The 22,013-nt window shown below is 50.6% G+C and overlaps 2 protein-coding genes across 3 annotated transcripts; one reads left to right on the top strand and one right to left on the bottom strand.

The window, feature by feature from the left end:
* Positions 1–3: 3 nt before the first annotated feature.
* Positions 4–10,443, top strand: COG8 (component of oligomeric golgi complex 8). 2 transcript variants are annotated; one of them, XM_042480656.1, is made up of 7 exons: positions 83–491; positions 1,277–1,484; positions 2,522–3,349; positions 4,767–4,935; positions 5,359–5,506; positions 8,756–8,787; positions 9,623–10,443. In XM_042480656.1, the coding sequence occupies exons 1-7, from the start codon at positions 148–150 to the stop codon at positions 9,778–9,780; spliced, it is 1,887 nt and encodes a 628-aa protein (XP_042336590.1). In that variant the 5' UTR covers positions 83–147; the 3' UTR covers positions 9,781–10,443. The 2 variants fall into 2 exon arrangements, with proteins under 2 accessions (XP_042336589.1, XP_042336590.1); XM_042480655.1 differs by lacking the exons at positions 8,756–8,787; positions 9,623–10,443 and having other exon boundaries at positions 4–491; positions 5,359–5,858.
* A 934-nt stretch (positions 10,444–11,377) lies between these two features.
* On the bottom strand, positions 11,378–19,901 carry VPS4A (vacuolar protein sorting 4 homolog A). Its single transcript, XM_042480657.1, has 11 exons — positions 19,708–19,901; positions 17,449–17,560; positions 17,134–17,281; positions 16,108–16,169; positions 15,845–15,964; positions 15,592–15,748; positions 15,182–15,330; positions 14,888–14,969; positions 14,237–14,456; positions 12,056–12,196; positions 11,378–11,805 (listed from the first exon to the last, which is right to left on the bottom strand). The coding sequence occupies exons 1-11, from the start codon at positions 19,726–19,728 to the stop codon at positions 11,704–11,706; spliced, it is 1,314 nt and encodes a 437-aa protein (XP_042336591.1). The 5' UTR covers positions 19,729–19,901; the 3' UTR covers positions 11,378–11,703.
* Positions 19,902–22,013: the final 2,112 nt, after the last annotated feature.

Below are 22,013 nucleotides of genomic sequence, written 5' to 3'. Positions count from 1 at the left end.
GAGAGAGCGCCGCCACTCACCCTTCCGGCCGGTTGCCGGAAGTCCATAGAGCGGGATCCCGGAAGCGGCCACAGAGTCTTCCTGCTTGGGCCAGAGCGTCCCCCGCGTTGCCATAGCGATCCCTTCCTGGTCCACGTCGAAGCTCCGATGGCGGAGGAAGGCGGCCTGGAGGAGGCGAGCCTTTTGGCGTGGCTCTTCCGCGGGAGGGCGGCCTCCTCCTGGCCCGCTTCGCCGCTCTCCGAGGCGGAGGTGCCTCCGTACCTGTCGGCCTTGTCGGGGCTGGGCCTGGAGGCGCTGCGCAGGGAGCCCGGGCGGCTGGCCGAGGAGAAGGCCCAGCTGGGCGAGCAGACGCGCCGCCTGGCCTTCGCCCACTACAAGACCTTCATCCGCTCGGCGGAGTGCACCGCCCAGACGCGGAGGGGCTTCGCGGGCGTCGAGGAGGGGCTGGACCGGCTCCTGGCGCGGCTCTCGCCCTTCGCCCAGGAATGCCGGTGAGGCCCCAGGGAGAGGGACTACAGCTCCCAGAAGCCTCCGCCGCGCGGCCAGATGGAGTCCAGAAGCCCTTAAGAGCCCCAGTCGGGAGCATTGACAGTCGCTGCCCATAGGGAGGAGACATTGGGGCAGTGGTCCCCAAACCGGGCCCTTTAAGAGATCTGGGCCTTCAGCCGCGTGGGAGGCTGGGAGATGGAGTCCAGGGTCCCTGGAAAAGCCCCATTGGGCTCAACTGATAGGACTTGCCCATCGGGAGTCATTGCAGAATACAGTACTTGCAAGAGGGAAATGTTGGGCATTCCTTGCTCACAGCCAGGAGACAAAAGAGCAAAGGAGCCCAAATGCCCCACGGCTGTTAGCAGGCATCCAAGTAAAATAGATGAGGATGAACTGGCTTCTTCATGGCATCCAAGGTTTGTTTATGGCCCCTAAGCAGTGCCTAAATGCCTTCATTCACCCCAAATAAGGAATGTCAGCTGAGACAGTGAGTGAAAACAGTCCTGAGAGGAGAATGGATGATGGTCCCCAAGAGGGGTTTGCATATATATATATATATATATATATAGAGAGAGAGAGAGAGAGAGAGAGAGAGAGTAACCAGTGGCTGAAAAGGGGTGCATGTATTTGCCCTTTGTGCATCCACTCAGCCTATGGCTTGGGAGTTCTCTGTTTGAGTTCCCTTATGCGCAGGGGCTTCAGACCTTTGGAGAAATCTTCCTCTGAATCTCTTCCGGACGTTTCTCGCTCGCTCACCCTTCGCCGCCTCCTTTCCTTCTCTTTGCAGGAACTTCATGCGCGACGCGGAGCAGATCGCCCAGAGCCGCCGGATGAACAACCTGACCCTGAACCGCCACACGGAGATCCTGGAGATCCTGGAGATCCCACAGCTGATGGACACCTGCGTCCGCAACAGCTACTATGAGGAGGCCCTGGAGCTGGTCTCCTATGTCCGCCGGTTGGAGAAGAAGCACGCCGCCATCTCCGTCATCCAGGTGGCTGCAGCTCCGCCTTGCAAAAGGATCCGTCAAGAGTGGCTCAGTTGTCTTGACCATTGTTATTTCCAGGGTCTGCTGCCACACAGCAATTGTCTCTTTGGCTTGGTCCCAGTGTTTCCACCTCAGCTGAGCTTTGCAGTCAATCCCAGTCCTGCTTGTAATGGTTACTTTGACTTAGGACAGGAAGGGAGGACCCCAAAAAAGTTCTGTCAAGACTGCCTGTGTTGTCTTTATGCTTGTTTTCCAGGGCTTGTTGTGATGTCACAGTTGTCTCTTTGGCTTGGTCCCATTGTTTCAGCTAGCCCACTTCAGTTGAATGCTACATTCAATTGTGGTTGTTAATTGCCACCTAATCACTTTGATTTAGGGAGAACTCATTAGTGAGAGAACTTCAAATCACTCTGATATCAACTGGTCTCCTCAGGCCTTGCAAACTCAGCAGCCCTGGTTCCCTTGATTGAGAATCCACCTTAACATGGTCTTCCTCATTTCTAACTGCCTTCCGTTTTTCTAAGAAGCGTCCTCTTTTCCTTTGAGTTACTGTGTCACACACTATGCCCAACATATGACAGCCTCAGTTCAAGGATTTGGGCTTCTTGGGATAGCTCAGCCTTGATATCCTCTCAGATATACCTGCTGGGTTTTTGGCAGTCCATGGTATCCTTTTTTCCTTTGTGGATTTCCTCTATGAAAATCCATTTAATCAATTTTTTTTTTAAAAAAAGCAAAAGAACAATGTGGGAAATGTACAGACTCAGCTCAATGCTTCCATCTGTTACAAAGTCCTCCTTCTCTGGAGGCTTTTAAACAGAGGCTGGGTGGCCGTCTGTCAGGGGTGCCTTAATTGTGAGTTCCTGCATGGCAGAAGAAGGGGGTTGGACTGGATGACTCTTGGGTTTTCTTCCAACTCTATGATTATATGTAAGTTTCATAAATGGGGATGGTTTGATTTTAGAGCAAAAACTCCTCTAGAACCTGTTATCTGGAGTAAGAGGAATTTAATTTGGTCTCTCCCTCTGTCTTCTCCCTCCCAGGGCATCGTGGCAGAGGTGCGCCAGTCCACCCAGCTCATGCTGACTCAGCTGATCCAGCAGCTGCGCACCAACATCCCGCTGCCTGCCTGCTTGCGTGTCATCGGTTACCTGCGCTGCATGGATGTCTTCACTGAAGCAGAGCTGCGCATCACCTTCCTCCAGGCCCGGGACATCTGGCTGCGCTCCATCCTGGCTGCCATCCCTGACGAAGACCCCTACGTTCACGTCACCAAGACCATTGAGGCCTGCCGCGTCCACCTCTTTGACATCGTCACGCAGTACCGGGCCATCTTTGCTGACGAGGAGCCGCTGGTGCCCACTCCTGGGCAGGAGACCCTCAACGAAAGTGCCATCTTCCATGGCTGGGTCCTTCAGAAAGTCTCGCAGTTCCTGCTGGTGCTGGAGCACGACCTGCAGCGTGGGGTGGGCGGCCGCCTGGACTCTCTGCTGGGCCAGTGCATGTACTTCGGCCTCTCCTTCAGCCGGGTGGGTGCGGACTTCCGGGGCCAGCTGGTCCCAATCTTCCAGCGAGTGGCGATGCTCACCTTCCAAAAAGCCATGCAGGAAGCTGTCAGCAAATTCGAGGAGGAGATGAATTCCTACACGCTGATCTCTGCCCCTGCACTCCTGGGCAGCACTATCCCCGTGTCTTCTGTGGGGGCTTCAGCCCAGTCAGGTGCCCTTCAACCCCCAATGGGGCTCCTGGATTTCCCACCACTTGCCTGCTTCCTCAACAATATCCTGGTGGCCTTCAACGACTTGCGCCTCTGTTGCCCTGTGGCTCTTGCTCCGGATGTGGCTTCTGCCTTGGAGGATGCACTTGCCCAGGTGAGGTTTTCCTTTTCTTTAGAAAGGCTGGAAGTGAGGTTGGGGTGGGGACATTTCTGATCTTTTACTCACAAAATGCAAAATGGTAGGGGCTAACAGCAGGTTTTTAGCATGATGCTATCAGGTGTGAGATTTGGAATCCTCTGTTCAATGATCCACAAAACAACTTATTGTCAAAACAAGAAAGTTTATTGTAAGAGCACTGCAGAAGTATCCTCAAACACTTTTTTGCAGAATCTAAAGAGCACAAAGGCAAACCTCACTTTAAACCAGCAACCAGCCCCCAGCCTTTTTTCCTTCCTTCCCAGATGGTTCCAACAATTCACACCCCTCTGCTAGGTCACCAGGGTAACTTAGCACCTCAACCTTAAGAAACCAGAGCTTTCTCACACCGTTATCTGTTTCACATACCAACCCTCCAACTGGCCTCAACTAAAGCTTAAATTTTGCCTATAACATTCAACCTTACCTCAACACACCCCACCCCCCCCCCCCAAAACCCAAGGCAGAGCTACAAACTAGATCTACATATATTGTGAACATAGACAAAGATTATATATATATAGCAAATATTAATCAACTGGATATGTTTGCTACTATATTGGATTTATTATTTTATTATTAACCTTTATTTATGAAGCGCTGTAAATTTACACAGCGCTGTACATGCAATCCTTTTAGTTAGATGGTTCCCTGCCCTCAGGCTTACAATCTAAAAAGACATGACACAGAAGGAGAAGGGAGTGGTGGAGGGAAAGGGTAAGAGGTCCAGCAGTTCCTCTCAACCTCCGAGGCCTGGACCAAGGCAGATGGACTGAAGGGAGGGCTTGGCTTCAAAATGGAAGGTTAATCATTTTCCAGGGAAAATACATACTCTCAAGTAGGATAATGCATATACAGCTTCTGACATCAGGCAGGGCTCTTTGGATTTACCTGCTACCTTTTTTATTCCAAGGAGCAGAGGTGGGCAAAGGGAGGCCCACAGGCTACATGTGACCCCCCCCAGGGTTTTCCAGGGGTCAAACAAATTGTTTTGGGGGGAAATGCCTCTGTATGGCCCTAAATGCCACCTGGTGGGTTTGAGGAATATCTCTGCCACATTTTGGGGTCTCCCTAGGTCCTTTTATGCCAGGAGAGGACATTTTCAAGAAACAGGAATTGAAGAGGTCTGTGTGAAAGGATGTGTGTGTGAGAACAGCCCCAGGGAGAGGGGCTGTCCCCAATCACAGACAATTGCCCCCTAAGTCTGTGGCTTTTCCCTTGCCTCCTGCCATAGTGACACATCCAGCTGTGCTTTTGAATTCATGGCTGAATTTTGTCAGCTTGGATCCCTGGTGGAACTGTGCAGCCCCTGTCCCTCACCGGATGTGTTAGCCAAGGGGATTCCCATCTCTCTCTTTCTTTCCCCTCTTTGCAGGTAACAAAGGTTATTCTGACTTTCCATCGGGCTGAGGCCATGGCTTTCAGCAGCCGAGAACAAGAGCTTTTCATTCAGTTCTGCACGGCGTTCCTGGAAGACCTGGTGCCCTACCTCAACCGCTGCCTCCTGCTCCTCTTCCCGGCCGCCCAACTTGCAAAGACACTGGGTAAGGACCTGTTTGCTTCCATGGGAGTTCTGTGGCTGTAGGTGCGGCAAGAAGGCAGGGAGTAGTTAAGCCTCAGCCCACAGAGATGTGTGGGAAGAGTAGGGGCTTTTGAGAGATCATCTCTGGATCTTCAAATGGAATAGGGGCAAAAGTCAAGTAGCACTATTGAGACTGGTTTATTTTAGCATTAGGTTGTATGGATATTGACCCACTTCCCTCAGGTGAACTAGGCAGATATCCATGAAAGTTCAAGCTAAAATAAACCAGCCCCAAAGGTATTGTTTGGTTCCTTCATTCTCCCCTCCTTTTCCATTTTAGGCTGAAACAGATTGACCTGTTTCTCTCTTTGAAAACTATTTCTGGATCTTGATAACCTAAGATTTTGACATCCTCTCACTCTTTTCTTCTTCTTCTCTTTACTAGGGGTTCCTCCTACTCACCTCCACAAGTACGGGAACCTGGGCTGTGTGGACGAGTGTTCGGTCCAAGAACTACTTTCCCCCGTCCTGCCTGAGAAAGAGACTGTTCTTCCTCTGGCTGAGGAGCAGACGCTGCCCCAAGAGATCCCACCGCTTCCCCTGAACTTGGCCCTCCCTGAATCAAAGCAGGATGCGGACCCCAGAGTTACAGTTTCAGAGGCAGAAGAGAAAAGCACGCCTTCAGGGGATGCATCGTAGCAAAGGGCATCTCCTGTTGGGGCCTAAATGCTCAGCCGGCCTGGCATCAGAAGTCAGCACTTGTGTGTGCTCAATCTGAGGCTTTGGCTCCCGGGTCCTGGCTTGGGCCTTTTTTGCACAGGCAAGGACAGTAGAAGGGCTGGTTTGCAGAGTTTGAGAAGAAGCTGGGCCTGGGGTTGGGGTTGGGGTGGAAGGAATGGTTGGTGAAGGTGGATCAGGTTCTGAATAAATCTGACTTGCGTTTTGGTTCATGGCTGTGGTTCTTGCTGCATCGTACAAGGAACCAGGGCATAATCTTCCCTCCTGATTCTTGCTACTCTTTCTCATGTACCTATCGGCACATGGTCCCCTTTCCCCCCCCACATTTCTCAAGGTGGCTTCTGGTTGAATAGTACCAATACAGTTAAGTGAAGTGAATAGAAGCACTTAAAAACACAAAGCCTAATGGACTCACACAAGTGTGATTTATGGATGGATAAGTCTCTTTTTAGGACAGGGGCAGGTTTCTGTTTGGCAGCCCTCTGCACTGCTTCCAGTCTCACCCCAGTAGCTGGCAAGCCCTGAGATGGCTGGCTGAAGAGCGGAGTCAGGGGGGATGCGATTAAGAGAAGGAAGGTACAGTTGGGGTGAACGGAAGGCACTCCGTTTGCGAAGGCAACCTTTCTTTTCGCCGCTGAGCAGAGATGGCTGTCTCAGTTTTGTTGAGGCCAGAGGAAGCCCTGGAACTGCAGAGGTGGCATGGGATGCTGCATTTGCTTGAAGGGGGGTTTCAGCCTTTGCTTTCTGGAGGCAAACTGATTTGTCCTAAAACGCTGGGGGAAGCTGCAGCCATCTCCAGAACTCTATCTGCAGGCATGAATACATATTAAGCAAAGCTGGAGCCAGTGTGACCTAGTGGTTTGAGCGTTGGACTATGACTCTGGAGACCAGGGTTTGAATCCTGGCTCACCCCTGGAAACCCACTGTGCGACCTTTGACAAATCACGCTCTCCCAGCCTCAGAGGATGGCAGCGAAACTTGCCAAGAAAACCCTGTGATAGAAGTCAAGAGATTGCTGCTCTGGTCTGGAAAATGAGTCTGCAAAGGGATCTTGCAGCACCTCTGAGACTCACTGAAAGAAAGAAGCTGGGAGTAGACTTGAGCCGGCTTCCTCAGATGCATGTTTCGGAGCGGAGAATCCAGGGACAGGCCTATGTAGGTTGTTCATGTGGGAGAACTTGGGTTAGAATTCAAAGCCTGTGATCGGTCAGCCATGCGTTGGGAAGGGCCGAAAGACATACAGTACTACGATGGCAACAAAGCTGGAATGGAGGAGAAGGAGTCTGGGGAATGGAAATGGCCTGCCAATCCCTTCTGCAAGTGGCCAGAAAGAGGGATGGGAGGCAGCCTCCATGGGCTGCAGGCAGAGCCATTTGCGGATGCAGGGACTGCTGGGGCAACAAGAAGGTCAGCTGCCCCTTGAAGGGCTCAGGAAGGGTGGCCAAGCCCTTCTCAGGGGATTCTGGGCTTCGCAGTCCACAGGTTTGACCTTTGGTCCTTGGTACTCTTGCAAGAAGGATGGACAAAAGGGCAACTGCAATGCCGCCTCCAGCCGCCAGGGGGCGCTGCTCCATTGCGAGCCCCGCAGGACTTCATTTCCCGGCATGCCCCGCCCCTTCCGGTTCTCCCACGTGTTGCCAAGGGAAGAGCAGCGGCAGGTAAGAAGAAGGGCTTTTCCAATGACGGATTAAGACACAGAGGGAAGGGCTTTGGGGGAGTTACTTTACTGGACTACAACTCCCAGCATGCACCAGGCATAGGGCAACTGGCTTTGCCTCTTGGAATCTGAGGCTTTGTAGTCCAAAGAAGTAACTTCTTCAAGGTAAGCAGGGAAGGAAGGCTACCTGCAAAAGAGAATTTACGTTGCAAAGGTCTGTCTGTGCAGAGGGCTCTCACCCTTGCCTGCCTGCCTGCCTGCCTCCCTCGCAGGGATGTTGGGAGGACCAAAGGGAACCATGGAGGCCAGCTGACGAAAGTTTGGATGCAAACATAGGCTGTTTGGAAATGGTGCATTGCTCCTGAATGACAGCTCCCAGAATCCCCATCTGGAGGATTCTGGGAGTTGTAGTTCCCAAAAGTTACTCCCTCCAGCACACAACCCTGGGAATTGTGATTTTGTGACACATGGGGCCAGAATATTTAGGTTTACCTTCTTTGTTAGAATACGTATAATGGTATGGTATTATATATTATATGGTGGTACATATCTATATATCTATATCTATATAATTTTAACCTGCATTTTATAGTGCTGTTGTTTAGTTTTATAATAGGGGAATAAGTGCATTATGTAGGGCCCATACAGACAAGCCAAAATAAAACTGCTTTGGGTCACTTTGGAGGTGTGCTGTTTAAATGCTGCATGCATCCTAAGAGTCCAGAAGCCGCGCCAAAGCTATGCTGCAGTCCTTTAGGGCTGAAGCATGGCTTTGGTGTGGCTTCTGGCCTCTTAGGATGCATGCAGCATTTAAAGAGCACACTGCCAAAGTGACCCAAAGCAGCTTTATTTTGGCCTGTAATTTTTTAATTTATGTATGTATTGTATATGTTGTTGATGTATTTTATTGTTGTATCCCTCCTCGATCCTTTTGGGAGAGGTGGGCTATAAATAAAATTTATTACTACTATATGGTGTTATATATATATACACACACACACGCACGCACGCACCATAAAATCATTCTCTCTCTCTCTCTCACATACATATACCATGTAATATTTTATATATGTGTTTGTGTGTTCGCATGCACACACATATATAATATATGGTATATATATATATATATATATATATAGAGAGAGAGAGAGAGAGAGTATGATTTTATGGTATATATATGGTATTATTGTGGTATTATGGTAAGATATTCAGTCCCTTACTTGTCATCTGACAGTGTCATAGTGTGCCCTATTTCTGTTCCCTTCTCTGCAGGTGGAGGAAGCCATGATGGAGGCCTCCTGGCTGATGAAGCCCAGCCTGCTCCGAGGGCTGACCGGGGCCCTTCTGCTCCCGTCGGCCGGCCCTCTCCTCCTGGGACCCTGCGGCCGTGCCGCCTCCTCTCAAGCGGAGAAGCAGCGCAGCTACTGGCAGTTCCTGCGCCGCAAAGTCCTGAAGCCGCCCCTCCCGCCCTTCAGCCACGTCTGCCAAGTAGGGGACCCCATCCTGCGCTCCTTGGCTGCTACTGTGGAGCCTTCGCAGATCGCCAGCAAAGAGGTGCAGGCCCTCATCCGGACGCTTGTGTGCGTGATGCGGAGGGAGCGGTGCGTGGCCCTCAGCGCCCCTCAGGTGGGCCTCCCTCTCCGGGTCTTTGTGGCCGAGTATCCAGAGAGCCTGCTGCAAGAACACTCTCCGGCCGTGCGCCAGGCCCGGCAAATGGCCCCCTTCCCTCTGCGCGTTTTCGTCAACCCGACAATGAGGGTCCTCGACTCCCAGGTGGTCTCCCACCCGGAGGGCTGTCGCAGCATCAATGGCTTCTCTGCTTGTGTCCCGAGATTCCTGGCGGTCCAGGTTACAGGTAGGTAAGTGGGCATTTGCCTCCTGGGGAGCAGGGAAGTAGGAGCAAGAGAAGGAGGGAGACAAGGGTAGGATCAGTATGTAGAGCAGCTGATCCCCAAACTGTGATCCTTAAGGGATTTTGGATTTCAGCTCCCAGGATTCCAGACTATTGGACAACATGGCTGAGGCAAAGTCTGGAGACCACTGATGTAGAGATCCTGTAGCACTTTTGAGGTTCACTGAAAGAAGGAAGTTGGCAGCAGGAGCTTTTGTACACATCAGTCTACTTCCTCAGATGCTTTTCAACTGAGGAAGTAGACTGAAGCCTAGGAAAGCTCCTGCTGCCAACTTCTTTCTTTCACTGAGTCTCAAAGGTGCTACAAGATCTTTTTCTGTACAGATTTTACAGACTAACACGGCTATACCTTTGAATATTGCAGTTCAGGTTCTCACTCAAGTACCTCTGTCTCCCAACTAGGCCTGAATGAAGCTGGGGAGGAGACCACCTGGCAGGCGAGCGGATGGGCAGCACGTGTTGTCCAGCACGAAATGGACCACCTCCAGGGCGTCTTGTACATCGACAAGATGGAGAGCAGGACCTTTGTCAATGTGCGTTGGGCCGAGCTGAATGAGTGACCCCCTCCTTGGTCAGTGAGCAGAGAGGCACCCTTTCGTTTGCCTGGGCTTTGCATGGCTGCCCAAACCTTGGAAAGAGGCAGCGGAAGAGAGGCCAGAGTCAAAGGGAGGGGCTCCCTTGTGCAGTAGCATGGTTTCCCATTTTTTCTTTGGGGCAACAGTGGCAAAGTAGGCCCTGCGTAGGGGTAAACCCCCAATTCTCCTCCTCCAGGGTTGCAAGGTAAAGTGGGGTCCCAGGGGCCCTGATGCGAGTTCAATCCTAGCATCCTTGACCCACAGCAGTGGGGCCCCTTTGGGTCAAGCACAGAGCCCAGGCCCCTGAAGGAGCAAAATTGGGTTTAAGTTGGTTCTGGAGCGTGGTTGCCACCGTCAACAGACTGTGCTTGCCCCATAAGCTTGTGCCCACAGACCTGGTAGGTTATAAATACATGCCAGGGTGAAGAATGAGAGGACAAAGCCAGGTTTTGTTTGCCAGCTGCTTGGAAGAGGCAAGAGCAACTCTAAAGTCAGAGAACACAGAAGCGTCTCATGAGTGCCCACCATTTCCCCATGATCTGTTAGGGTTCAGATCGGTTTCCTCTGATGGAATAAATAAAAACCATGCTGTTGTATTACTCAGGTGGAGGTTCAATTAAATAAACATAAAAAGGCAAAGACTTTTAAGCCTTCATTTCCAACATTTTATTTTTCTCTAAATCGTCCCTCCCCAAACAGGCATCGATCTGTCTTGTATTATTTACACATGGCAAGGAATTGGGGGAAGAGGATGAAGCTCAACTGGCCCTTAAACCTCTGGGAGACACTGTCAAAAAGAGTTGCCAAAAGGAACAAGCTTTCCTCAGTAGTACCAAGAAAAAACCTAAAGCGCAGGGTTGGAGCTTGAGGTGGGGAGAAGGGCAGCGCATAGTGCAGAATGTCAGATTAGTAGTGTACCTGTGGAAGAGCAAAAGCCATAGCAGGGATGAATGGCACCCAGCTCTGCCTGGCGGTGTTGATGGGACCTAGGCCAGAAGTCCCTCTCCCATCCCTGGGATGGGATGGGGGGCTTGACTGGGAAAATGGGAGGCTTGAGAGGGGCTGGCAAAATGGAGGCACCAGTAGGGAACTGGCTGGTCCAGGCCTTAGGACCCCCAGGAAGGGCAACAGCAGAAGGTGGTGGGGGTGGGGAGTGTGTGACCTTCCACTCAAGACTTCAATCCCTGGACAAGAATCGTGTCAACAGCCGCCAGGACACAAGGTGCATCCCTGGGACTGGAGCGGCTGCCCCGGCTGATCTTGCGTCCTTCCAGTCTCTGTCTGCAGCAAGGAGCCAAAGGAGGCCTCCCATTTTGGCAAAGCGTCCTTTCTGCCCCTCTGCTCCTGAGGCCAGAAGGAGAAAGTCACAGACATCTCAGTTGTGGAAAGGAAGGGAACTGAGCCTCTGTGGAATCCAGAGCCCATGTCTGGCAGAGTATGAAAGAGGCCTGTTCAGCTCCAGATGGATGACAAAAGTAGTCCCTCGGTGGCCGCAGGAGAGCGGGTCCAGTATGTTCCTTTGGGGCAGAGGGGCCACTTCCACCCATGCCAGGTAGGCCTCAGGAAAAGGGCTGAGCTCTGGTGGCAGTTTTGGACTGTTTTTATTTGTATAAACACAAAACCAAGCAGCAGTAATTTTAAAAAGAAAAGAAACAGCAACCATGAAGGTGGCAGGGATTTCCTGATGAGGGGGGATAAAAGATCAGGCGTCCATTACTCAGAGCAGCTTCCATCGCTGCCTCTGTTCCTCCCAAAACTGGCTGCCCCAAGTGGAGAGAAGTGGAGTGCCAAGTTGGGGGGGGGCAAAGCTTGGGTTGGCATAGCCCACCTTCGGCACAAAAGGGCCCCCTCCTCTCTGCACCCGCCTGTGGCCAAATGCCCCCTCGCGGCTCCTGATGGGCACAGCCATTAGCCCTCCTGGCCAAAGTCCTCTGTGAACTTCTTCACCTTGAGGAGGTCCTCTGCATTGACGGTGGGGCGTGTGGTGGCCAGCGAGCGCAGCATATCCGCCTGCAAAGAAGGGGAGGCTAAGCCCTGGGCCCCCAACAACCAGAAGGGGGGAAGGGAGTGGTGCTGGCAATGTTGCCCCTTGCCAAGCACAGCCCCGGGGCGCACTGTCCAGCAGCTCCCTCGGCCTGTCTCCCTTCTGCTCTCCAGCAGTGCCACCTGCTTGGGAGAGCAGATTATCTATGCCCTGGGCTTTGGAGGGGGGTGGGTGAAGCCCCAAAGCAGTTACAGCCAGGCAGGGGTTACCACTCACCATGCAGACCACAGGCTCCAGGAGTTTGTCCCCCGGCACTTCCATCCAGGTCATTTCAATAGCGCCAGGATCGCCCGGTGAACAAGGGGTCAGCAAATCATCTACCATCATGCCAGGAGTGGTGCGGGAAGGCCCAATGACCTGCATCCGGGAGACAGACACCATGCCGGTGAAGGGGAGGATTCTCTTGGATAAAAAGGGCTTTTCTTTATGCTTGTGACAGGTCTTGGGAGGACAGGAGAAGTAGTGTCCGGTCTCCCCCATCAATGAATTGGCCCTATTCAGACGCAAGTGGAGGAAAAACGAACATTGGTACTTACCCATGATACGTTCATTTCCAGCAGATGAGGGTCCTAGCATCCTGTATTCTGGGTTAAGCTCCTCCTATTTGCTCCTGTAGGCAGGGACAATAAACAAAAGACCGGCCCCTATATAGGGAAGATCTAGCCCCCCTGAGCCTCAGTCAATAACAAGCCAAGCGACTAGTACGGTAAATCAAGGAACTGAACTTTAGTAACCTCAGCTAAGGGCTAACTAGAACACCTTAGAAAACTAGTCCAAGGACAAACAAGAACTCAGAAACACCAATCCAGCAACAAGAAGAACAAGGCAGGTCCACCAAGAGGCAGGCAGGGTTGGAGGCCGCAGGCAGCACCTGGGTGGGCAGGATGCTAGGACCCTCGTCTGCTGGAAATGAACGTATCACGGGTAAGTACCAATGTTTGTTTTCCCAGCAGACAGGGTCCTAACCTCCTGTATTCTGGGATTTACAAAAGCCCTCTCGAACTGGGAGGGAAGTGCTGCTAGGAGACTGTGGCCCCCGACACAATCTGTTGGAGGACCCTCCTTCCAAATGACGCCTCTGCGGACTGAGACACATCCAGTTTGTAATGTCTTATGAAGGTCGAAGGCAACTTCCATGTGGCCGCCCTGCAAATGTCTGACAGTGAGGGGCTAGTGGCCAGGGCTGCAGAGGTAGATGCACTCCTGGTTGAGTGTGCCATCAACCCCTTGGGGGGAGTGAGATAAGAGTTCGGTAACTCTCTTGAATACAAGACCTGATCCACCAACTCAAGAGTCGAAGCAGATACCTTGCACCCCAAAGAGGCCGGGAGAAAGGAAATGAACAACATTTCAGATGACCTTAAGGTTAAAGTCCTTCTTAGGATCAGGGCAGAATGAAGGCAGGAGAATGTCCTGCGATACCTGAAAGGCTGAGTTGACCCTAGGCATGAAGGTCCTCTTAACCTTCTCTTCTCCAGGCTAAGCATCACCAGCTCCCTGAGTCGTTCCTCATAGGGCAAGGTTTCCAGATCTTTCACCATTTTAGTCACCCTCCTCTGGACACGCTCCAGTTTCTCAATGTCCTTTTTGAATTGTGGTGCCCAGAACTGGACACAATATTCCAGGTGGGGCCTGACCAGAGCAGAATAGAGTGACACTATTACTTCCCTTGATCTGGACACTATACTTTTATTGATGCAGCCTAGAATTGCATTGGCCTTTTTAGCTGCCGCATCACACTGTTGACTCATGTTCAACTTATGGTCTACTTGGACTCCTAGAAGAAGGGAAGGCCAAGAAAACTGTCAGACCGCTTTCGGAGAAAGAAAGAACTTCGCTGACTCGAAGAGGCACATCCTGCTAGGAGCTTAGGCAGGAACAAGACTGAGGCCCAGGGGGGCTAGCTCCTCCCTATATAGGAGGCCAGTCTTTTGTTTATTGACCCTGCCTACAGGAGTGAATAGGAGGAGCTTAACCCAGAATACAGGAGGTTAGGACCCTGGCTGCTGGGAAATCCAACCAACTCCCAGTCTCTTGTCTAGCAAGAGGCATTCAGAGGCTATGGGGAGGCACAACCTTAATGGTCCTAGGCTTGGACCCAAAGCTTTTCTGTCCTTTTGGAAAGGCCTTTGTTTGTGCTGGTGTGGTTGGGACAACTGAACTGTTGGTCTGAGGGACCAGTAACCAGCAACTCTCCCCAGTTTCTGAGAGTCTTGAAGCTGAGTGAGCACCCTTCAGTTCCCCAGAAACCCCCTGGGACTCTCCCAGAGGAAATAGAGGCCCTGGGAGCAAAGCAGCAGGAAGCAGGCACTTCTGCAGGTCCCACCGATAGGATGGGGCCAGCTAAGGACTGCCCCACCCCACAGCCCTTGAAGGGAAGCCCCCTCCTGCTCTCACCTTTTTGAAGTGGGTCGCCGACTGCACCTTACGGACTGGCTGCATGAGTGCGTCGCGCACAATGATGCTGATGTCGGCCCCCGAATAGCCATCCGTCTTGCGGGCCAGTTCGTAGATGTTGGTTTCCGACAGGTTGTGGGGCGTGTTGCCCAGGTGCAGCTTAAACATCTGGGCCCGAGCTAGCTCCTCCGGAAGAGGGATGTAGATGCGCTTTTCAAACCTGTGTGCAGACGCAGACGCAGAGCAGGGGTGAGGAGAAAGGCAGAACCGGGTACCATCCCAGGCCTCCCCCATTTCTCTCAATGCCAAAGACTGAGGCATGCTATTGTTATAAGATCAGCTGTACAGATACTACATGATGCAGCAGATGGCATAAAGCTTAACAACCAAGGAAAATTCCCTCTCCCCATTCTTTCTGAGCCTTCCCATCTTTTCTCGGCCTGGCACTGCCAAGCTAAGGCAGAAATCTATCTACCAAAAACACTAACACTTTTCTATAACACTAGACAGCAAGTTACACTTTCTCAGCCCCAGATGAAATGACAACCCTCCTCTGAACAAATCTTGCCAAGAAGACTTGAAGGTTATGATACTAGCAAGAACTCCAAATCCCATCAGGCTGCTGACAAAGGCTCAACTCACTAGACCCACCTTCGCCGAATGGCAGCATCCAGGACCCAGGGGATGTTCGTAGCGCCCAAGACCAAAGTCCCATCATTGTTATTCCCGACACCTGTCCAGAAAGAAAACCACCACTGATTAGGCCATGCTGGGAAAGTGGTGGATAGACAGAACCATCACCCATATGGTGCCCAAACTCAACCTCTGGGCAGGGTAGCCTGCATTGCCCTGCAGCCCCCTTCTGAATCCTCTTCACTGCCCAGCTGATGGTGGCATCAGGGCTGGCAGTGCCCTCCTGTCCCTTGACCCAATGGCACCACCCACCTTGCATCTGGACCAGGAACTCCGTTTTGATCCTGCGGGCCGCCTCACTCTCGTTCTCGTTGCGGGAGCCGCACAGAGAGTCCACCTCATCAATAAAGATGATGGAAGGCTTGTGCTGCCTGGCTAGCTCAAAGAGGTTCTTCACCAACCTGAAGGAGAGACAAAGTAAGTGGGGAAAGGAGGGAGGGTGACTGAGGGCCACTGGCAGATGCGGAAGGGCGCCCCACTAGCCATGGAAGAGCAGTGCCCAAACAATGCTGCAAAAGAGGAGGACCATTTGGCCTCCATAGCCACTGGCTCCTTCTCCATACAGGCCCAACCCTTAAACTTTGTACAAAGACCTTGTCCTGCCCCACAGACTGAGCCACACAAAGGTCACTAGTCATGCTGCTTGCCCCCTCCTCACTCACTTTTCGCTCTCCCCCAGCCACTTCGACATCAGGTCCGAAGAGGAGATGGAGAAGAAGGTGGAGTTGCTGGCTTCAGTGGCCACGGCTTTGGCTAGGTAGGACTTCCCGGTGCCAGGAGGACCGAAGAGGAGGATCCCTCGCCACGGTGTGCGCTTACCTGGCACAAAGGAGGAAGAAATAGCCTCACCTGTCTACTGTGCCAGGAGGGGAAGGGGGCAGTTATGGGGTTCCCTGGAACAGGAAATTTTATTACCTGTGAATAAGTGGGGGAATTTGATGGGGAGGATGACAGCTTCTTTGAGGGCTTCCTTGGCTCCTTCTAGACCAGCCACATCGTTCCACCTCACGTTGGGCTTCTCCATCACAATGGCACCTGCAGGGGGGCAATAATGGGCACAACGGAGACCTCAGAACTTCCACCCACTTACCCTGCCAGGCGGGGCAAATTGAGGGACCAGCCATGGGTGCCTTCAGAAAGGAGCCACCAACAGGGTTATGGGGCACAGAGGATCTTACCCATCAGCTGCTCCTGCAGTTTCTTCTTCTCGGGGTTGTCACCTTCACTATCGCTGTCGCTCCTGCAGAAGGAGGCCCCCAATGAGATGGGGGAGGCAGCACCCCAAAGGGACCAGCAAGAGTGGGACAACGTGTGTTGCTATCCCAGCTGGCTCCAAGCTACAGTGAGCAAAACAGAACTGCCGCCACCCTCCACAAGTTCATCAGTGGGCAAAGACGGGACACGTCAAAGCTCCTCCGTTCCCACCTTCTATGGGTCTGAACCCAATTCCACAGGCTAAGAAGAATTTTTGAAACAGGACAATATTTGGAAGTCCTATTTACACCACCAATATCTTTGCCTCATTTACATCTTGTTGTGTCAGTTCTGCATAGTACTGTTTGTTCCTGCATTTGGTTAGCATTTTGTAACATTGTGTCACGGTTTTGTAATTATATTATTTACCCCTTATGTCTTTTGCAGGCATGTGCTTTTATAGCGTTTTGTTTGTTGCTTTGGGTTTTTGACGGGTGCCTCATTTTGTGATTTGTAACACCACTCTCTTTGTCTCCGCTGACACTAGGACTGATTTGTTTCTGCCCGGCCTGTATTTCTATAGCTTTTTAAATGCATCATCATCATCATCATCATCATCATCATCACCAAATGGTGCGCTCTGTGTGTGTGTTTTGCAGATGCCTATACACTTGGTCTGCTTTGCATAATACAGGCTGGGCTTTTCTGCCAGTCCCTGGCATCTCCAGTGAGAGGAACAGGGTCAAGTCCAGGGCCTTCGGAGGCCTCCAGAGGTAATGCCCACACCTGTTGCTAACCTGCCAGTGCAGCAGCCTTCAGGGGTAGAAACATACCTGCACATGTGGCAAGAGGCAGCGTTGTCTTTAAAGCAAGATGGAAATGAGACAAAGACTAAAAGAGGACCTGTCTGTGGGAGCCCCATGGCCCAAAGCCTCCTTGGCTCCAGAGCAGGATGGGCATTTCACCCCTCTTGGCTGCAGCCCTTTGCCCCCCCCCCCAGCTTGCCCTACCCCTTGCTATCATTCTGAGCTTCTTTGACTGGCTTCTTGCTCTGCTTCTCCTTGTTCCGCAAATATTCCTTCAGCTTCTCGGCCCGATCCAGGTACTGTGCACACTTCGCCCGGATGCTCTCCTTGGCCTTGTCGCTGTGTGCGTCGTCTGCAATGGGGACAAGGCAGTGTGTGAGAAGGCAGCCAAGGATTCTCTCAGAGGAGCCAAGGAAGAGACCCTCTAGACTCCACATTCAGGCTCCATGCAGTTGCCCCATTTTGGCACAGCTGCCCCATGAAAAGCTGTTGCCACTCCAGTTGTCCTGCTAGACTCACATTTGATGGCATGCAAGAAGTACTCCACCGCATGCTGGTAGAGCCGCAGGGCCTCTTCATAGTTCTTGGCTTTGTCCTCCTCGGTGGCTTTTGTGACCAAATCAATGGCTTTCTGGAAAGGAAACAGCCGCCTGGAGCTTCAAGTTGGGAGTGAAGGTGAACAGGTGCCCCAGGAAATTAGTCACTTGGTATGATTCTGCTCCCCTCCAAAAGGTCCTGGAGCATTTTGAGCAGCATGCCAAGATTACACACACATCGCAATGACCAAAGTGAATGACAACCTGAAGGATGGCTGCTCCTGGAGTTTAAAGCCATCGACTTCTTTGTCAAATTAACATATTTTCCATACTCATAAATTACACGATACATACATTTCTCTCTTTATGAAAGGCACACACCATAAAATATGGAGGTTTTGGCACCTTCTTCAGTCTACAGGTGCATCTACTGTATAGAAATTATGCATCGAGGCCATTTTAACTGTCATGGCTCCATCCTACAGATTCCTGAGATCTGAAGTTTGGTGAGGCACCAGCAGCACCCTTTGCCAGAGAAGGCTAAAGACCATGTAAAACTACAAATCCCAAGATTGCACAGGATGGAGCTACAGCACATAAAGTGGGGTCAAATTGCATTATTTCCACAGTTTAAATGTACCCTATATAAAAGGAAAAGCTTTCTAACTCTCAAATTGGGAATACCCCTTTAAAATTAGTCCCTATAGTTTTGCTAGGAATCCCAGCTGGTTATTCCTCCTGCACAATTTTATGTTCCTGTAGTAATGCTTCCTCAGAAGTAACTACTGCTTTACTCAGTTCACCCAACATTAAACAGAGTAGGAATCCCCTCACAAACCAGTACAAGGAGGAGAGAAAACCAGCTTCCAGACTGCAAGCATGAAAGAGGTAAGTTTACAACCTTTACAAGGCCTTGAATTGAGTGACTCTGCTTGTTGTGTGTGTGCATGAACTACACATCTCTCAGACCCAACTAATTTTTCCTATTCCCTTTCCTCCTTTAAGTAAAATCCTCTCCAGGTGAAAAATGCTAATGCTATCTTATTCGGTCTTCAGGGAACCATTTTAGCCTTATAGGGTTTGATATTTAGGGAAGACATGTATATAGTTTGTTTGTTGGTTTGTGTTGTGGAGGGAGGGGGAGATTAGGGGCTGTGTTGGTTTAGGTATGTAATGTAATGCATGTGTAAGTACTCTATGTATAATAATAGGAGATTTTGAGGAAGGAAACCACAACCTTAAGAGGCAAGGTTTGATATTTATGGAAGTCATGTACAGTATATGACTTGTTTGCTGCTTTATATTGTGGAAGGAAGGGGAGATCAAGGATTGCGTTGGTTTATGCATGTCATGTTACACGTAATGCAATGCGTGTGCAATAACAGAATAGAGGGGTTTTGGGAAACAAAAAACCTAAGAGGTAGGGTTTGCTATCTAGGGAAGTCATGCACAATACTGCTTGATTGTATCGTGGAAGGAAAGGGAGAATAAGGATTGTGTTGATTTCTGTGTGTCATGTAATGTGTGTGAATTAATATACTGTACTAGAGATTTGGGGGGAAACAACAACCCTAAGAAATAGGATGTGATATTTAGGGGAGTGTTGTATATAGCTGGGGGTTATATTGTGGAAGGAAGGGGAGATTGGGAGGTGTTGGTTTATGTGTGTAAATGCCACAACCTTAAGAGGCAAGGTTTAATATTTAAGGAAATCATAAAGCTTGTTTGTTGATTTGTTTTGTGGAAGGTGGAACTCAGGCGTTGTGTTGCTTTATGTGTGTAATACTACTATATGCAATGTCAATATCTGTTGTGTGTTAATGTACTCATGAGATTTGGGGGGAGATTTGGGGTGGGAGGCCATTGATCTTGGTCTGCATTGTGGGGGGAGGCGGGGGAGATGAAGGACTGCCTGGGAAGGAACACCATCAAGGCTTTTGGGGGAAACAACAGCTGCCCCCAAAAGGAGCCCAAACTGGTTGAACTGGGGAGGGGCCCCCAAACCAAGGTCTGAAGCAACCAGGAAAGTGGGTGTACTTTGGACTAAACCCAGGGGCTCCAGCTCCTCAACCCTTCCAATGAGAATCCCTAAAACCAGAGAAGGGAAAACCCAAGGCCCGTCCCTCTTCCGGAACCAGGCTCCTTCCTTCCCCGCGAGGCCCGCCCTGTAGGCCGCAAAAGCCGGGGCCTCGCGTAGATGTGGTGCCCGGGAAGGGTGAGGGGAGGCCGGGCGGCGCTCTACCTGCAAGGCGGACGTTGTCATGGCATCTCCTCCCTCCGGCGGGGCTAAAATAGGTAGGCCCCGGGTTGGTCGGATGAGGAGGCCCAGGGAGCCCCGAAAAGGAGGAGGAGGAGGAGGAGGAGGAGGAGAAGGGAGAGAGGCCGGGGAGGACGAGGAGGAGCCGCCGCCGGGAAAAGGGGAGGCTTCGCGGCCGCCGCTCGGAGGCCAAGCCGGGAACAGCAGCCGCAGCAGCAAGGGATGGGATCATGGAAGGCGCGGTCTTTCTTTGTTGACTCCTAAGAGAGGGCGTCCACACTGAGGAGATAATGCGGTATTAGACCGATTGAAGTGCTGTGGCTCCATTGTATGGAGCCCTAGGATTGGCCTTTTCCCAAGGCCTTTCAGGCTCCTCTCTCTGCTGCCTCAGGAAAGCTCTCTCTCCTTTGGATCCCATTTCTGACCCGCTCTTCGGCCACAGTTTAGGCTCGCTCTCTCTCTCCATCTCTCTCTCTCCATCTCTCTCTCTTTCTGTCTGTCCTCAGAGTGGCATAGCCTTTGTTTTCAATATACAGTACTGTATGTTTTATTATCGAAGCGACAGAGAGAGAGAGAGAGACAGACCCCTGAGACACAAGGAATATCAAAACATGAAATAAACACATGTCAGCCTAGCATTGTGATTGTTTACACCATCTTTATGCCTTTCCAGGTCTCCTTCTGGCCCAGTCTTTGTGAAGGAGGCCAAGGGGACCCCGGTCTCCCTGAATAGATCCGCATTCAGCCCCAAGAAAAGCTGAGGAGGCAGAAATGGTCATCATCTCAGCAGCATCTCTCAGGCGAAGCATTCATAGCCAATGCTACGAAAGGTCCTCCTCCTTCTCCTCCTTCTGCCTTCTAGGTGTTTCTGGGCCTTCTTTCCTTGTTCAAATACAAGGTTTCTATCCAAATGCTCAGCTCCTTTCATCAAAGAAAAGGCTGAAGTGGAAATACTTGTATATTTAATGTTCTTGGAAGTAACTTTCTAAGCTCAAAGATTTTGGTTTCATCCCCACTTTGTCTCCCACTTAGAATTAAAGCGACATACAAAGAGCCACAGACACGAACATCTCTCTTAGTCCCAGCGCTTAGGACTGAGCTGAAAGTCAACTTCCTGGCAGAGATTGCCCACGAAGAGTCAACCAGTAACAGACCCCCGGCTCCTTCTCTAGAACTCACACTTCGAGGACCCCAGGTCTTTTCCCCTCTTAATCCTCCTAAAATCAAAGATACGTTTTCACCCTGTTTAGCTTTTATCCCTATGTTTTTAATTGTGCTTTTTTAAAGTGAAGCCGCAATGAGTCCCATTTCGGGGGAAAGACAGGGATACAAATAAAGATAATAATAATAATAGATTAAGGCACACTTTAAAAAGATAAAACTATGGAGAGAGAGGGAGAGAGTTTTAATTTTTAAAAATGTATTTTATTCTTTTCGTAACTTACCTGTTTTAACATTGTAGTAATTTGATTCATTTTTAATGTCTTGTGAAGTGGTCCGTAGTGCACTGCCACTTAGTACAGTGCTCCTGCGCTGTGGTGCCCCTACTGCCCCTGGGCCGTGGCATCTGCAGTGCGTTGTGGGGTCCCTGGCGCAGTGCCCTCTGTTGCGATGCCCACAGCCAGGATGCCTGTGTTTTCTTTCAGCCACTTCCATGCTCTTCTCTGAGCTCCCCACAGCAATACTCTTGGGTTGTTGTAGTACAAAAGAGGCTATTTTGGCAGGATGGGTTTTTAAATGTCAATTCCCTTTATAAGCAGGAAAGAAGTTAGAACCTTTTCTTTCCTCCCTGCTTTTTAAAAAGCCCAGGCCCAATATCTGCCACGGTTAGAAGGAGTCAGAGAAAGCAGAAGGGTGGCATTTCCGTTCTGAAGCAGGCAATCTTCGCCTTAGAATGATTAGAGCCACAATTACACTAATTTCAGGAGAGGTCCTTTTAGAGAGTCAGTCATTTAAAGCTATGATCTATAGCACTTCTTCCATCCAGTAGAAACTCTTTGCACATCATGCAAAGGACCCCCTAAAAACCTTGCTCCTCATTAGACCCGTCCTTTAAACCTATTAACATTTCCATTGAATTATTTCCCCTGCCGTTATGCAACCATCTCAAGCATTAGGGGCTATGAATGTAGGCCAGAGCCAGGTTTATTTTGTTTTATTCGATTTTTTAACTGATTGTATGTACAGCGATGTGTAAATAATGCTGATTAATAATAATAATAATAATAATAGACTGTAAAGCCAAGGTAAGAATTGTATTTTATTTTCTATGAATTTCCCCCTTGATTATC

The sequence above is a fragment of the Sceloporus undulatus genome, chromosome 8 (genome assembly GCF_019175285.1).
Source record: "Sceloporus undulatus isolate JIND9_A2432 ecotype Alabama chromosome 8, SceUnd_v1.1, whole genome shotgun sequence".
In the NCBI taxonomy this organism is placed as follows: Eukaryota; Metazoa; Chordata; class Lepidosauria; order Squamata; family Phrynosomatidae; genus Sceloporus; species Sceloporus undulatus.
This window is presented reverse-complemented; position numbering and strand designations above follow the sequence as displayed.